Source organism: Equus quagga, chromosome 3 (genome assembly GCF_021613505.1).
Source record: "Equus quagga isolate Etosha38 chromosome 3, UCLA_HA_Equagga_1.0, whole genome shotgun sequence".
In the NCBI taxonomy this organism is placed as follows: Eukaryota; Metazoa; Chordata; class Mammalia; order Perissodactyla; family Equidae; genus Equus; species Equus quagga.
This window is the reverse complement of record NC_060269.1, coordinates 19,713,184-19,731,506: the sequence shown is the minus strand read 5'-3', so window position 1 is coordinate 19,731,506 and position 18,323 is coordinate 19,713,184. Positions and strand designations below refer to the sequence as shown.

The 18,323-nt window shown below is 36.4% G+C and overlaps 1 protein-coding gene across 1 annotated transcript in view; it reads right to left on the bottom strand.

The window, feature by feature from the left end:
- Window positions 1–13,188: 13,188 nt before the first annotated feature.
- The window catches only part of HSPA4L (heat shock protein family A (Hsp70) member 4 like), a 59,620-nt gene continuing 54,485 nt past the window's right edge, over window positions 13,189–18,323 (bottom strand). The window contains exon 20 of the mRNA XM_046657461.1: window positions 13,189–18,178. Within this exon, the coding sequence (XP_046513417.1) occupies window positions 17,990–18,178 (189 nt within the window). The 3' untranslated portion in view covers window positions 13,189–17,989. The remainder of the gene's footprint in view (window positions 18,179–18,323) is intronic.

Here is an 18,323-nt window from a genome sequence, read left to right as displayed (position 1 = left end):
TGAAAGGTACAGGGATTTCCCATCTACTCCCCTACCCCCTCGCATGCATAACTTCCCCATTATCAACATCACTCACCAGAATGGTACGTTTTTAACAAGGATGAAGTATATTGACCCATTATAATAATCCAAAGTCCGTAGTTTACCTTAGAGTTCACTCTAAGCGTATATTTTATGGGTTTTGGCAAATGCATAATGACATGTATCTATCATTATAGTATCATACAAAGTATTTTCACTGTCCTAAAAACCCTCTGTGCTCTTTCTATTCATTTCCCCCTCCACCCTCTAGCAACCATTAATCTTTTTATTGTCTCCCTAGTTTTGCCTTTTCCAGAATGACGTGTAGTTGGAGTCATACAGCCTTCTCAGATTGGCTTCTCTTAGTGATATGCATTTCCTCCATGTTTTTTCATGGCTTAATAGCTCACTTCTTTTTAGCATTGAATAATATTTCATTGTCCGAATGTACCAGTGCCCAAGCCCACGCAGTGTGGAATAGAAGCTGGAGTGCTGGTAAGGACAAATTCTCTGTGCAATAACCCTATGTGGACCCTAGACTGGGGCTTATGGCAAAAACCTGTGAATGCCTCCCAGTGATGACTACGGACTTTGAATTAGAGAATTTCCATTTGAGGGGCATTTACTGCTTTGCTGTCGAACATTGATTGAAGCTACCTCGATGATTGAAGCACATAAAATGATCTTAAAACCTGAAATACCCATAATGTCTAGTGTGATGTTGGAGAAATGCCCTAATGGGGATGGCGGTGCCCAGGAGAGTTCCATATGTATGTTAAAATGGAAATGGCTTATATATGATCATGCTGCCTGGGGAATGTGAGGAGGAGATACTCATGAGCAGGGAGACTCTTTTCCCCTAGGACTGATTCTGGAACTGTGTGAGGAGCTGTTGGATTCTCTTGTCACTTGCGCAGTGCCCTGTAAACAGCTCTCCACTGACCCACAAAGAGCTCCTTGGTTTGTGGACAGCAGTTCCACAGTGAATAGACATTGTCTTTGGAAGTCCACCACTTTGATTGAAGGAGGTAAAAATAAGTCAGCTCCATAGGCTGAGCTACATGCTGTTTCCCTAGCAGTGATGGAAGAATTGAACTGTGATAAACAGATCCTATGTTTGAGTTTTTTACTGACTCATGGGCAGTGGCCAATGGCCTGGCCGTATGGTCAGGCAGAAGGTTAATGGAAACCTGGCCTATTAAAGGGATGCCCATATGGGGCAAAGCCCTATGGAAATTAGAGGAGTTCATTAGAGTAGGACATGTTAGTGCCCATCAGAACTCCCTTTCAGGTTCGGAAGGTAGGTATCAACAAGCAGATATCCCCGTGTGCTTGCTTGAGGTGGCCATCTGAGTCGATGAGATGAGTGGACACGGGGGTACTGCAGCAGTGCAGAGATGGGCTGAATCTCTTGCATGCTCTAAGGCACAAAATGCCAATAATAACTGTTTTGTCTGCCAACAAGAGAGAGAGAGAGGGGCCATCCTGGTGGCATAGCTGTTAAGTTCGCACGTTCTGCTTTGGCGGCCCGGGGTTTGCCAGTTCGGATCCCAGCTGCGGACATGGCGCTGCTTGGCAAGCCATGCTGTGGTAGGCGTCCCACATATAAACTAGAGGAAGATGGGCACGGATGTTAGCTCAGGGCCAGTCTTCCTCAGCAAAAAGAGGAGGATTGGTGGCAGATGTTAGCTCAGGGCTAATCTTCCTCATAAAAAAAAAAACAAAAACACAAAAAAAACCCACAGAAAAAGAGAGAGACTGCAAATGGCTTTCTGGCAGATTCCCTGGTGGGAAGGTCGTGATCATAGCTGGTGAATGAGATTAATGCTGGTAGCCCTGGGTGGGGGGTAGGGGGTTACAAATGGTCCTAACAGAAATAGACACTGTACTCTGTACTGGGATTTGCTTACCGGGTGGTAGATACAAATTCTCAGAGTGATATAAAAGAACCAGAAAAGAAGGTTTTGCACCAATTTGGATAGCCAGCCATCATTTCTTCAGACCAAAGGACACACTTTATAGCCCATGATGTCCAACAATGGGCAGAGGGATATTCTCCTCAGACTACCAGTTTTATAGGGAATTAGAATAGGCAATTAAAACATTGGTGTCTGAAATAGGGAGAGATGAAGGGCTGGCTTACACACCTTCACAAGTGTGCGCTCACACTCAACATGAACATGAGTGGGGCTAAAGGAGTGTCCCCATTGGATAGATTTCTTTGTTTTTCTGGTGCATCTGGGGAAGAGGGGGTGGGGAAGGTGCTGGTATTTTTTCCCTCCACATTACCCCAACTTTTTTTCCCCTACCTGATGTAGTGGTCATACGACCAGGGCTGCAACTGCAAGGTCTGGAAGCTGAAATGATTTCTAAGCAAGAAATTGTAACTATGTTTTTAACCTTTGTGCCAGAATTCTTAAGGGCCTGATGGGGCAGGATTTGCCTTCACCTCAAGTAGCAAAATGGGAGCTAACAGTGAGTGCAGCTCTATTGCCTGGTGGTCAGATAGCCCACTAGTTCTGCATCTATGTAACTTTACCCCATAGGAACAGGAACGGACTGAGGAGGAGGACTTGCTACATTAGTATTGCTGCCTCTTATCTAGACCAGCACAGTCCAAACCTAATGTCCCTTCTAAAGGTGGAAAAGTTTGGGTATAAATGGAGAGAAGTGGGAATAGTAGCTGAGAGTAAGGGAATGAATAAATGGGTTATATAATGAGGGAAATCCAGTATTACATTAACACCTCAAAAGAGGCTTAGAGCAAGAGATGATATTGTCTCTTAGCTCAATTATACCAGATGCCTGAAAGGCTGAAGCCATGTATTGCTGAGACCACTCCTGCTTCTGGAACCTAACATGATCAAATGGAAGCCTGCCAATCTGAGTGGCCTCATCCTGGGAGACATTTTCATAAGATGATGGAGTGGAGAGTTATTAATGAGTGAATGAGGTTCTGGTAATGTGCCAGTATCCTTCAACTTAGATGATTGCTTTGTTGTAAGGGATCTGTGTTCAAAGACCAGGGGGTGGACTGCAATACTGTGATTTATAAGAACTATGGTAGTACCCCCTTATTTGCAGTTTTGCTTTCCACAGTTTCAGTTACCCATGGTCAACTGTGGTCTGAGAATATTAAATGGAAAATTCCAGAAATAATTCATGTTTTAAATTGTGCGCCATTCTGAGTAGCTTGATGAAATCTCACGCCATCCCACCTCGTCCCCATCCAGGACATGAATCATCCCTTTGTCCAGCGTATCCACGCTATATATGCTACTTGACCATTAGTCTCTTAGTAGCTATCTTGGTCATCAGATTGACAGTCACTGTATTACAGTGCTTGTGTTCAAGTAACCCTTATTTTACTTAATAATGGCCCCAGCGCACAAGAGTAGGGATGCTGGTGATTTGGATATGCCAAAGATAAGCCGTAAAGTGCTTCTTTTAAGTGAAAATGTGAAAGTTCTCAATGAGGATAGAAAAAAATCGTATGCTCAGTTTGCTAAGATCTGTGGTAAGAAGGAATCTTCTATCTGTGAAATTGTGAAGAAGGAAAAAGAAACTTGTTTTGCTGTTGCACCTCAAATATGTATGTATAGGAAAAAATGTAGTATATATATAGTTTGGTACGATTTTTGGTTTCAGGCATTCACTGGGGGCCTTGGAATGTGTCCTCTGCTGATAAGGGGGGACTACTGTATGTATTTGGTCATTCAGATGGCCAAAATATATTCAAATTTCTCACATATATTTGGTTTTTATCCACAGATCCTGGCTCACAGCTCCCAAAACTCTTGGAATTTCCTAAGTAATGAGAGCTTAAAAGTGTCTCGTATAAGGTGACTTTTGGAATGCACCTAAGGATAGAGGCTGGTTTCAAGGAGAACTAACCATGTAATTAGAGGGTTGGAACTTTCAGTTCCACCCCCAGACCTCCTGGAAGAGGAGAGGGGCTGGAAGGTAAATCAACCACCAATGGCTAATGATTTAATCAATCATGCCTATGTAATGAAGCCTCCACAAAACCCCAAAAGGATGTAGTTCAGAGAGCTTCTGGGTTGGTGCATGTGGAGATTTGGGGAGAGTCATTTGCCTGGAGAGGGCATGGAAGTTGTATACCCTGTCCTCATACCTTGTCCTATGTATCTCTCCCTTCTGGCTGTTCCTGAGTTATATCCTTTTATAATAAAGCAGTAATCTAGTAAGTAAAATGTTTCTCTGAATTCTTTGAGTCACAATAGGAAATTAATTGAACCAAAGGACGGGGTTGTGGGAACCTCTGATTTATAGCCAGTTGGTCAGAAGAACAGATAACAACCTGGACTTGCGACTGAAATCCAAGGAGGGGGTTGCTGGAACCTTCAATCTATAGCCAGTTGGTCAGAAGCACAGGTGAGCCCCTGGGCTTGCAATTGGCATCTGAAGTGGTGGGGGGCAGTCTTGTGGGACTGAGCCCTCAAGTAGAATCTGATGCTGTCTCCAGGTAGATAGTGCCTGAATTAAGTTCAGTTGTATGACATCCAGCTGGTACTGGAGTATTGCTTGGATGTGTGGAGAAGTACTCCCCCCAACCCCTGCCTTACTCACTTTGGAAATTGGGCCCAGGAACCCAAAATACTTGCATACCTGGAATAAATCTCAACTTGGTTGTGGTGTATAATTCTTTTTATATAGTTTGATTTTATTTGCTCATACTTTGTTGAGGAGTTTTGCATCTGTGTTCATGAGAGATATTGGTCTGTAGTTTTCTTTTCTTGTAATGTCTTTGTCTGGTTTTGGTGTTAGGGTAATGCTGACCTAATGGAATGAATTAGGAATTATTCCCTCTGCTTCTATCTTCTGCAGGAGATTGTAGAGAATTGGTATAATTTCTTCCTTAAATGTTTAGTAGAATTAATCAGTGAACCCATCTGATTCTAGTGCTTTCTGTTTTGGTAGGTTACTCATTATTGATTCAATTTCTTTAAAAGATATAGGCCTATTTAGATTGTCTATTTCTTTTTGTGTGAGTTTTGGCAGATTGTGTCTTTCACAGAATTGGTCTATTTCATCTAAGGTTATCAAATTTGTAGGCATAGAGTTATTCATGGCATTCCTTTATTATCCTCTTAATGTCCATGGGATCTGTAGTGATGTCCCTGCTTTAATTTCTGATATTAGTAATTTGTAACTTCTTTTTTTCTTAGCCTGGTTAGAGGCTTTTGACTTTATTGATCTTTTTAAAGAACAAGCTTGTTTTGTTGATTTTCTCTATTGATTTCTTGTTTTCAATTTCATTGATTTCTGCTCTAATTCTTACTTCTTTTCTTCTGCTTACTTTGAATTTGCTCTTCTGTTTCTAGTTTCCTAAGGTGGAAGCTTAGATGATTGCTTTTAAATCTTTCTTCTTTTCTAATATATGCATTCAATGCTATAAATTTCCTTCTAAGCACTGCTTTCACTGCATCCCACACATTTTGTATTTTCATTTGGTTCAAAATATTTTTAAATTTCTCTTGAGATCTCTTTGACCCATGTTAATTAGAAGCGTATTGTTTAATCTCCATGTATTTTGGGACTTATGGATTTCAAGTTTAATTCCACTTTGGTCTGACAGCAAACGTCGTATGGTTTCTACTCTTTTACATTTGTTAAGGTATGTCTTATGGTCCAGTGTCTATCTGGGTGAATGTTCCATGTGAGCTTGAGAACAATGTGTATTCTGCTGTTTTTGGATGAAGTAGTCTAGATATGTCAATGATATCTAGTTTGTTGATGGTGTTGTTCACTTCAGCTATGTCCTGACTGACTTTCTGCCTGCTGGATACGTCCATTTCTGATAGAGGAGTGTTGAAGTCTCTGTGATAGTGGATTCATCTATTTCCCCTTGCAATTCTATCAGTTTTTGCCTCACATAGTTTGATGTTCTGTTGTTAGGTGCATAAGGATTGTTATGTCTTCTTGGAGAATTGACCCCTTTATCATTATGTAATGCCCTTTTTATCAATGATAACTTCCCTTGCTTTGAAGTCTGCACTGTCTGAAATTAGTATAGCTACTATTACTTTCTTTTGTGTTAGCATGGTATGTGTTTCTCCATCCATTTACTTTTAATCTATATGTATCTTAATATTTAAAGTGGGATTCTTGTAGACAAGTTTAGACAGCTGGGTTTTGTTTTTTGATCCACTCTGACAATCTCTGTCTTTTAATTGGTGGGTTTAGACTATTGAAGTTCAAAGTGATTATTGATATACTTGAATTAATATCTACCATATTTGTTACTGTTTTCTATTTGTTCCCTTGTTCTTTGCTCCTCCTATTGTCTTCCACTCTTTTTCTGCCTTTTTGGTTTTAATTGAGCATTTTATTTTGTTCCATTTTCTCTCCTTTCTTATCAGTTATACTTATTTTTTTTTAACTTTTTTTAATGGTTGCCCTAGAGTTTGCAATATACATTTACAACTTATCTAAGTCCACTTTCAAAGAACACTGTACTACTTTGCTATAGATTGAATGTTTGTGTCCCTCCAAAATTCATATATTGAAACCTTATCCCCAATGTGATAGTATTTGGAGGTGGCACTTTTGGGTGGTGATTATGAAGGTGGAACTCTCATGAATGGGACTAGTGCCCTTATGTAAGAGAATCCAGAGAGCTCCCTCACCTCTGCCACCATATGATGACACAGTGAGATGGCTGTCTGTAAACCAGGAAGCAGATTCTCATAGGACAACAAATCTGCTGGGGCCTTGATCTTTGACTTCTCAGCCTCAAGAACTGTGAGAAACAAATTCTGCTGTTTATAACCCACCCAGTCTATGGTATTCTGTTATATAAGCCTGAACAGACTGACATGCTTCGCAGGTAGTGTGAATACCTTATAATAACGCCTTATAATAACAAAATAATACTAATTCCTCCCTCCTGTTCCTTATATTAGTGCTGTCATTCATTTCATTCATATATAAGCATACCTAAGAATGTATACATACATAAGATTTATACATAAGCATATATGATCAAATACATTGTTGCTTTATTTTGAATAAATGTTATGTTAGATCAAGTAAGAATAAGAAAAATAAGTTTTTATTTTACCTTCACTTTTTCCTTCTTCAGTGCTCTTCCTTTTTTTTTTTTTTACCCCTGCTTTATCTCCCCAAATCCCCCCCATACATAGTTGTATATTCTAGTTGCAGGTCCTTCTAGTTGTGGCATGTGGGACGCTGCCTCGATGTGGCCTGACAAGCAGTGCCATGTCTGCACCCAGGATCCGAAGCAGCGAAACCCTGGGCCACTGCAGTAGAGTGTGAGAACTTAACCACTCGGCCACGGGGCCGGCCCCTCTTCCTTTATGTAGATCTGAGTTTCTGATCTATATTGTTTTCTTTCTCTCTAAAGAACTCCTTTTAACATTTCTTGCAAGGCATTTTTTCGCAAACGTTTTATTTTGAAATAATTTGAAAGTTACAGAAAAGTTACAAAAATAACAGAGAACTCTTGCATTGCCCATTATTCAGTTTCACCAATTTTAACATTTACCACATTTGTTTTATTATTCTGTGTGTATAATATGTATGTATATATTATGTAGTAATATGTAAGTAATAAAAGACTATTATTTATATTTTATGATTCATTTGAAAGTAGGTTGTATGCATTATGCTTTGTTTTTTTGAGGAAGATTAGCTCTGAGCTAACTACTGCCAATCCTCCTCTTTTTGCTGAGGAAGACTTGCCCTGAGCTAACATCCATGCCCATCTTCCTCTACTTTATACGTGGGACGCCTACCACAGCATGGCTTTTGCCAAGCTATGTCATGTCTGCACCCAGGATCTGAACCCGTGAACCCTGGGCCGCCAAGAAGTGGAACATGTGAACTTAACCCCTGTGTCACAGGGCTGGCCCCGCATTAAGCTCTTTTATTCTTTATTTCTAAAATGTGAATTTCCTAAAACAAGAATATCCTCTTACATAACCAGGGTATTATTATCAAAATCAGGATATTTAACATTGATATAATATATCTACAGTACATATTCTGATTTTGTCAATTGTCCCAATAATATATTTTTTCAGCCTTTTTCTTCCCCCAGTACAGAATCACCTATTGCATTAAGTTGCTGTATCTTTTAGTAGTCTTCAATTTGGAAGAGTTCCTCAGCCTTTCTTTGTCTTTCCTGAAACTGAAATTTTTGAAGAATTCAAGCCAGTTATTTTATAGAATGTTCCCTAATTTGAGTTTGCCTGATGTTTCCTTATGATTTGATTCAGGTGATGCATTCCTGATTGTAATATTACATAAATGATGTTATATTCTTTCCAGGTTACCACCTTTGGAGACATACTATGTTGTTTGCTTCTCATTAGTGATGTTAATTTGATCTCAATTTCTCCACAGTAAAAATTACTGTCTTTCAAGGGCCAGCCCCAGTGGCCTAGTGGTTAAGTTCAGCATGCTCTGCTTTGGTGGCCTGGGTTCAGTTCCTAGGTGTGGACATACACCACTTTGTTAGTAGCCATGCTGTGCTGGTGGCCCACATACTGAAAAGAGAGGAAGACTGAGATGGATATTAGCTCAGGGTGAATCTTCCTCAGTCCCTCCCCCAAATTACTGTCTTTCTACTTGTGACTAATAAACAAGCTTGATTTTTCAGTTTTAGATTTAGCTCTAAGTTTCTATTGTGGAAGATGAGTAATTATTTACATAGTTGTTTTTATTTTCAGCCCTCTCTGTATGCATTTCATCTGACCTCATCCTCATAATTTTTGTTTATCTGAATATTCAGTTTATGTTGTTATTATAATTAAGGAAATATTACTCACAGCTGAGACATAGAATCCTTTCCCTGTTATGTATAACTTTTGGTTTCCCCTACAGTTTAAAAAAACATAAAACAACACTAGTACTCTGAACAATTTAAAGAATAATGTGTAATTTGAGGCAGCTGTTAAGAACATCTCATCTCATATCATCATTGGAACAGTTTCCCTCTGTGGTCGCCTGAGTCAAGAGATAACAGTACTTTATTAAGATTGTCCTATTGCCTATATGTAGGCGTTCTGACTGAATGTGAGGATTGCAGGGAACCTTCATTTTCTATCTTCTGTAGCCTGTAACTTTTGAAATATTTATATTGAGCATGAATCTTTCTTATAAATTTTTTTCAGATGTACTAAAAAGTAGAGAGAATAATAACTTCCAGTATTCAAGAGTTTTTAAAAAAGGTATGATGGGGTGAGTTCTCCTTTTTTATGACTTTGACTGGAGAAAGTTCCAAGTGGTGCCAGGTTGGTGCAATCTTTACTGGTTGAGGAATCAGAACAGAGCTTGAGCTAACCTCAGCAGTTGAAAAGTGAGGAGGGAGCCACAGAGTGGAAACGATAAATTCTATGTAAAAACTCTGCCCAAATTGTTGACTGTCCCCTGAATTACATATGTGCTGGGGAGACTCTAAGACGCCCAGTTGATTTTAAGAACTGAGCAGAATTTTAAACTGCTGACAACCCTAAGGATGGTAGAGTTGGAATCTGAATTTAGTCTATAAAAGGAACCTGTTTCCTCTACTCACAACACTTCTGACACCAAACGTGTGGGTTTTCCACACCAAGCAATTCTCCAACTCTCTAGATACCTTCTGAATGTCCTGCAATTCAATTCTGACACTGACTACCTGGAGTTTGTGAGGTCTCAGCAGGTTGATGGCTCAGTTCTTCAGGTGCCAATTGCAAATCCAGACCTCCTTTACTTCTAATTGACCAGCTATAAATTGGTGGTCCCCACAGCCCCCTCCTCAGCTTTGATAATTTGCTGGAATGGCTTATAGAACTCAAGGGAACGTTTTACTTACTATTACTGGCTTATTATAAAGGATGCAACTCAGGAACAGCCAATGGAAGAGATGCATAGGACAAGGTATGCTCAGAACTCCCATACCCTCTCCCAGGTGCCACTCCCTCAGTACCTCAATTTGTTCACTAACCTGGAAGCTCTCTCTGAACTCCATTGTTTAGAGTTGTTATGGAGGTTCCATTACGTAGGCATGACTGATTAAATTATTGGCCACTGGTGATTGAACTCAGAGATTTAGAAGTGGGGCTGAAAGTTCCAACCCTCTAATTAGAATGGTTGGTTCCTCTGGCAATCAACTCCCATCCTCCAAGCATAAACTCACATATGGTTGAAAGGGAATTATTATGAATGACAAAAGACACTCCTTTCACCCCTATTAATCAGGATATTCCAAGGGTTTTAGGAGCTTTGTGCCAGGAACTGGGGATGAAGCCCAAATATCTATATTTCTATCACAATAGCACAGCCCATTTAGTTGCCTACAAAACCAAAAATTCAGTAGTTTTTAAGCAACATAACAAAATCTAGTGTCTCTAAAATGAATTATTTATAATGTCCAGGATAAAATCCAAAATTAGTAGATATTCAGAAAAATAAGGAAATATGACATGCAATTAAAAAAAAGAGAAAAAGCAATCAATGGAGATGAATCACTGGCCAATATGATGGTATGAGCAGTCAAGAATTTTAAAGCAGCTATTATAACTATTATGCTCAAGAATGTAAAAGAAAACATGCTATTAATGAATTAGCAAATAGGAAATTTCACCACATAAATAGAAACTAGAAAAAGAACCAAATGGAAATCATAGAGACTTCATCATCTACTGACCTGCACTATAAGAAATACCAAAGGAACTTTTTTGGGCTGAGTGGAAATGGTACCAAGTAGAAATTCAGAGCTTCAGGAAGCAATGAAGAACATCAGAAGTGGGAAATATGTGGATGAATACAACAAACCATCACTTTCAATTTCTTAATTAAAGTACAAATCAGTAATTAAAGTAAAAAATTAAAACATTTTGAGGTTTATAGTGCATGTAGATGTAATATATATGCCAAGTATAGAATAAATGAAAATGGGGTAAATTAAATATAGTTGCAAGGTTCTTACATTTGAAGTGAATTGGTACAAAATTAACTCCAGATCATGAAAGTTAAGATATATATTGTGATCCCTAGAGTGACTGCTAAAAACAAAACAATGCAAAGAGGTGTGACCAGTGATGTCAGTGAAAATTGTGGAGTAGGAAACTCTGGGGTTCTGTCCTTCCCTAGAAAAACCCATAAAACTGGCAAAATTGTCAGGATCAGATTTATTGGAACTCGGGAAGATAGTTACAAGTTTACAGCAACGAAGCAAATGCTTAATTAGGAAAAGGTGAATGAAGCACGCTAGGAAAACTTTGTGGCATTTTCAGTTACCCTTGCCACAGTCCTCTGTTCCCTTGAAGGCAGCAACCTGTGTTCCTAGTGTGGGTTCCTGGTCACAGAGGGAACAGAACAGACCTTGTTTTCAAACAGTTCTGTTTGCCTGTTTTGCCTTGTCTTTGGGATACCAGAAGTACAGGTGTTTGCCTTCGTTTCACTTACCCTGGAACTCTCTGAGGGTGGAGAGTTGGCTATATGGAAGACACTCCTCAAAACCATTGAAAGACAAATGAACAAGTCACTAATACAAAAGAACAAGCTGCTGTGGCAAATGATAGCAGTTGGGGCAAGCAAGAGTCACACAATAGTCACATACCCTGGGAAGAAAAGCTGGGAGTGGGATACTTTGAAACAATAGGGGCTTTGAAAAGTTCCTGTGTATACCAGGGAATCTAAAAGGCACCCACAAATCCACATGCCCAGCACAGGATGCATACTCAGAAAATACCTGAGAAGACTAGCTTTTCACCAATGGTTGATCAGCATAAGCAGGAAGTGAAGGATAGTTTTACACGGTCAGGCTAAACACTGTGTCCTTTTATCCTTTGTTGTGGAACCTCTGTTCATTCAGTTTTCAGGTCCCTTTCAGAGGGAATTATTCCATATGTAGTTGTAGATTTGTTATGTCCGTAGGAGGAGATGAGTTCAGGATCTTTCTATGATGTCATCTTGAAGCCTGTCTCCTCTATCATTTTCATATCCTAACAGGCTAAGTTGTTTGACACTTTTTCCTCAGGAATAGCAATTCTCAAACAGAGGAGCTGTTACAAGAACTGGGGCAGGGAGAGCTCCTCTTTGTCCATTGAAAATTCTAAAGTTTTCAACTTAATTTATTCCTAGGCTTTCTCTTCCGATATAAACCTAAGTTATTCTGTGACAAGACTTCTAACAGTAGTAAACTGCTATTTTAGTTTTTAGAATCAATAGTATCTGAAGGTTTGAAAAATTTGCCAATTTACTCAATTAATAACCTTCAGGCCAGGCAAATTTTTGTAAATGACCCTGATGAGCTGTCCACAAACCACTGTCAAGTCAATGAAGTTCAATATGTGAAAATTAAACATCAGGTGTGCAAAACTCATGGTTCAAGGAATAAACAGGTATGTATTTATTATGATTACATGACTTCTTGACAATGTGCACTGCCATCCAAAAATGAATTGCATTTATTATCCATTGCTATTTGTTCACTAGTATGAAGATGCCAATTTATATACAAAGAAAATTTTTATATACTTTGATACTGCCATATGTAAACATTTTTATGGATGTCTGTGAAGCAAAGTATGCCAAATATATATTCCTAGAACGTTACTAATGTAACATCAAAAACCATTCTTATGTCTGATCGTTGAAGCTAAGGGTTTATTACATGCAAAATTCAGTTATTTTTATAGACCCATCACACTTGATTATGCCTTTCTGCATTGCACTGGTCACTCTGTACTGAAAACAAACTGGGAAATTGAGAAATCAAATGTAGTTTTCTTAAAAAAAAGAATTACTAGCTAGCCAGAAGTTATTTTACACTAATGACTGGAATCAGTCACTATGCACACAAATTATTTTAATAGTGGTTGGAGAAAAGAAAAAATGACTTGAATGCCGTATTATTAGTACTAAACAATTTGGTAAATTCATTAAAGAATTTGCTTCTCCATACTGTGGCATTAAACAACAATGGCTTCAAGCTACCAAATATAAAAGGTAACTACTTTTAATGTGAGTCTCCTTCCAAGACACTAAGCCATAGAAAGTTTCAGGGAAAAAACCCATAACACCTTAAAGTTTCCATTACATACATTTCCATCTCTAATTACATTTTAACATCTATATTTGGGGTGGGTCCATATGAATTCAAGAACATTTTAACTTAAGGTCTTGGAAGCAAAAAAATTTAGAAAATTCTAAAAAAAACAAGGAATATGCACAACAAATGTATGTAATCAGAAAGCAGCAAAGAATCAAAGATATCTGATCTTTAACAATGATTTTGAATTTCTGACCCTTGTAATTTTGTCACATTGATAGTTGGATTAAAAACAAGGGATGTTGGTTACTTCATACACAATACTCACAAAATTGACCTCTTTTGGTCCAGAACTATTTAAAAGTATTCTAAGGTCAGAATATGAAAAATCTACTCAAGCCACTATTACATTTTAGAGATATTACATATGGAAACTTATAACATGGCTTTTCAAGTATGAATTTAAGAGTCAAAAAATTCTTAACAATAAGATTGGTTATTAAAATAAAAAGGAGACAAAAGTAATAAAATTAGCTATCAAAGTGATAGGATAGCAGTGAAACTGTTTTTAAAAATCCATGAAATAAAAGACCTAAAGAAGAATTCAAAATAAAAAAGCAAAATATACTTGAGAAAAATGTAATGATTATTTAAGAGTCCAGAACTGGATGAGAGGATAAATAAAACAAGATAGCCAGGAAAGACTAAAATCATTTCCATTTATAGTTTACACACTTTAATTCAATTAAAGTATCCAAAACATGATGATTTTCACTCTTCTCTTTATAGGATGGGTCTTTTTTAGGTGTCAATATATTTCCCTAATAATCATCTTGTGACTTTGAACATGACAGTAAATTAGAGATTCCAAAGCAAAGAACATACTATTAATTTTTGTTGTTGTTGTTAGGGATTTTGACCTCCATGACAGACTGAATCAAATGTTGACAATTCAATTATTAGTTTCTTTCTTTGACTTGAAAGCTCCAAGTCGTTTAATAAGGTATTTTAATAGACATGCTTTTTCTTTTAATATCTAACAATATGCTAGAGGTATACTTCGGGATCTGGAAGATGAAAAAACCATTACCACCTATAGGTGCTGACCACTGCCAGAGACATTCAGGTGTTCTTCTTCTAAGCAGTTTCTAGTTTCACATTCTAAAAAATTCCAGGTGAGTTTCTATTGTATGAAAAAATTACCTGTGAATTTAGTAAGGAAAAAAAAATCTTAGAAAAACATCTGGCTGTATTATAAACTCAAAGCTGTTTTCTTAGGAAACATGAGTATATGGAAGAATATTAATTTTAGTGCATTTTAAATTAGAGATATGAAAGTAAAATTAAAATTTTTTTTGTTTCGGTTAAGAATCTTGGTCTTTGATATGCATTAAATTTTCGTTACTTTTTATTAAAAGAAAAGATTATGTATCTCCTGGGTATTATTTTAAAATGACACTTTGGAATAAATCAGACCAAAAAAAAAATTTTAAACCTGTTTTTCTTTTTTGGTCAAAAAGTTCTATCTTCTGAAAATGACTGACTGCCTTAAGATTAGTTTGCTAAATGACTGATAAGTATAAAACATATCATAGTAAGAGGATAATATATTAGAATCAAAGTTTATAAGCATCCCTATCTATGTCATTTGGAAAGTCATTAGAGGATAACTTATTTAATCAATGCCATCTGATTTTAAATATTGATATATCAACACAATTAGATATGCCTCTCATTAGGTTTTACAGAATCAAATATCACAAAGCCAAATTGCACTTAAAACTCAAAACTTCCAAAGTTTAATCACAAAATAACATTTACTTTAGAATTCAAGTTTTCTGTTGTAAAATTCTAAAAGGTGAGAAAGATGAAGTTATATTTTTCTAGTCATTTAAGAATCACTCCTAGATCTATGATATGTAAAATTAATGCCAAGGCTTTAATTGGTGTGGACTACTAAATACCAACTATTAAAAACAAAACAAAAAATCCTAATGGGAATGTTTATAGACTTATTATTACAATTCAAAGTTATGAAAATGGAGGGACGGTTATATCTATTTTGGATGAAACTGAAGTCAGCTAGTTTGATCAGTGTATTTAAATATCTATTTAAATAAGGATAATTTTTCAAAGCAAAGATATGTTAATTTGGATAAAATGCTTTAACACTAGCATTTTTTATATTGATAAACGAACCCTAAAATTCACTATAAATAAAGACTATTTAGAAAATAATCATTAATATACTAAAAATTGACCAAAAAAAAAGTCTAAGAAATCTTTATTTTTCCTTAAGAAATAAGTCTAATTACTCTTTTAAAGCTGGGATTATCTGTTGTTCCAATAGCCTAATTTTTTGGTGTGTTGTTTCCAATTGTTTTAAAACTTAAGAATTCTGCATACTGGTAAGGAATTAAACTTTCCTTTGTAATATTATTTAGCGATCCTTGTTCTCATAATCAGTATAATTGGCTATCAGGAGTTGGTTTCTGAAACCAAGTAATTTATACTTTCCATACAGTCAAAGTGTACTAATCTATATTTATTAATCATCTTAGATAGTTCCTACACACTTAGTTCTTATCTGCTTGCTATAGCATAAACATTCAATTTTGCTATGTATCTTTTAAAATAACTTCTAAAATAGTGGCTTATTATTTTGAAACACTCTTTAAATTTTTGTCCAGTACTGTGTATTTCAGCGCAGATTAAAATTAAATTGAACCATACTTTCTACCCAAAACTGTATTAAGGAGAGCATACTCTCTTTTATTAATGTATTCAATAAATAACTACATTATAAGGTTAACAGGCTTTTGAAAATATTAAAGTTGAATAAGTGGGTAGGAAAAGTATACATATTATCTTTGAATGTACTTATGAAGTGTTATATAACTGCAAGAATTGGAATGTGTTATATATCTAAAACACAGAACTACATAAACTGACTAAAGAGAAGGAATGGAAAATGTCAGGATGTACTAGACAATTCAGATGAACATTCATTTCCGAGAAGTTTTTGAGGTATACTCCTAACAAAGTGGTTGAAGTTTTGTTAACTCAAGAAAAAGCTATAAACTCCCTACATGTACTGTTATATGTTCCCTTTCATAACTTTGATGCTCTTCCTGAAATGAACCTATATATTCAACATACAAATGAGAAGTAACTGATACAAGCTTTTAAAAAAAAGGTCTCTCATCAATTATTACTAATGGATATATTATTTCATTTTAAGAGTATTAAGACAAGGATAAAGACTAAAGACATTAAAAAATACAAGTCGTCTATATGATTTTTTCAATTCAACAAAAGGGACATCTCCCTCAAAAAGGATGAATAAAAATCCCTGCAAAATGCACTGCTTCGTCGTCTCCTTTTAGTGCAGACTACATTGTAGAAACAAAATCTCTCTTAGAGAACTAGTTGTGAGAAATGACTATCCCTAAAGATATTAAACTCTCAATTTTTACTACTTAAGAAAGGCAATATTAATTCTTCTTAATATAAAGATTTAGCTTTGGGAAAAAGTGAGACTTTCAAAATTTTAACCGAGGTCAATCTACTTGATTGGTATTAAACACAAGTGCCCATGCATTGTCTATGCTGCTTTTTTTTTTTGTAGGTTGAAAAGCCATTTCAGTCTGCTTCCATACTTAAATAGTTTCAAGCCTCTGGACAGAACTGAACAATGTGAACAAGTCTGGTGATGAAGCACAGATGAAGTCCTTAAAATGTCTTAATTTCACAGTTTCTTGTCCCATATAATTTATATAAGAAGCACCAAAACTGGAGCCAAGTTCTGAACAGGTAATGTAACAGCAGGAACTATAATTTAATCACATCATATCATATTACAATATGTAACATTCTATATTTTGCCTGTTGATATATGACATAGTTAAGTTTATTACAAGCATTATTTCCTAAGACTTATGGTATAAGTGCTTCTTTTCAAGTATTAGCGCTTATTTAATGGTGTTTATCTATATCTTAACATGAAGTCAATCAGTGATAAATGTATATAATGCAATACACTGTGCATTTCTCCCTACTTTGTGTTAAGATAGTAACAAAATCAATTAAGAAAACCAAAACAGCTATTAGAACTGAAACAAGGCTATCAACAACACAGATGCATATCTGAGTGGGTCAACAGCGTTTCCCCTTTAACATGAAGGTATTTTCATCAAAAATGCTTCTTTATCTTTAGGCTAGCATTACTTTAGCAGCAGCTGGTTTTCAGGACAAGTAAATCAGAAGTTCCAAGTGAAAATGACACTGAATTACTCTGAGAAAACATCAACCCACATTACTAATAAAAGAAGCAAACTGCTGGTGTCACCTAACATAAAATTGTGCATTTTCCCTTTCAACATGTGAGTTAGTTCATTTATGTGATGACAACAAAGCTTTGGAGTTCTCATGGCACACCAAGGAGATGGAATAATCTGTCAAGGAACCTCTTGTTTTAATATTTAAATTATAACAATACAATAACTAGAAAATGTCAGTGCCTCGGTGGCTTTAAACCACATAAGTTTCATATTTGTTTTTCAAAATAATGATGCAATTAAATCTATGCTTCTGCAACAATAGTGCAAATACAGTATCCTTTTATGAATAAAGGAGCCGAGGTTTATCCAAGGAGAAGCTTTAAATAAGGTAGAGTGTTGCCAACTACATAGCAATCTTGCATGTTTGATATAAAATACATTAGGAAAGCTTAAACTGACTGGTAAATCTATATTCAGCTAAAGCTTCACATAAGCAGCAATGGAAATGAACAGAAGTGCGCTCAATATAAAACACTTTTCAAAACTACTCCAAAAACAAATGACAAAAAGTGGTTAAGAACAAGTGAACATCTGTTGTGTGTACCAGAAGAAGAATGGACCTTGTGGTTACTTGCACTTTTGAATTATGTGAAGGTAAAATTAAGACTTAGTCCACTTCCATCTCTCCAGATTTAGTATGCTGTGAGCTGTCTTTTGTTGTATCTGGTTTAGTTTCAGCCCCACTCTGTCCATCCATTGGTCCATTGTGTTCACCATTAGCTTTTGCTTTGTCTTCAGCAAGCTCTACTTTTGGTTTGGGCTTGTAAATGATGGGGTTGCAGAAATTATCCAGTTCCTAAAGAAATGAAGAAAACATTATTTAAAAATATTATAGAACAAGTTACCATTAGCTTACTTACATTTTTTTTTTTGGAGGAAGATCAGCCCTGAGCTAACATCTGCTGCCAATCCTCCTCTTTTTTGCTGAGGAAGCCTGGCCC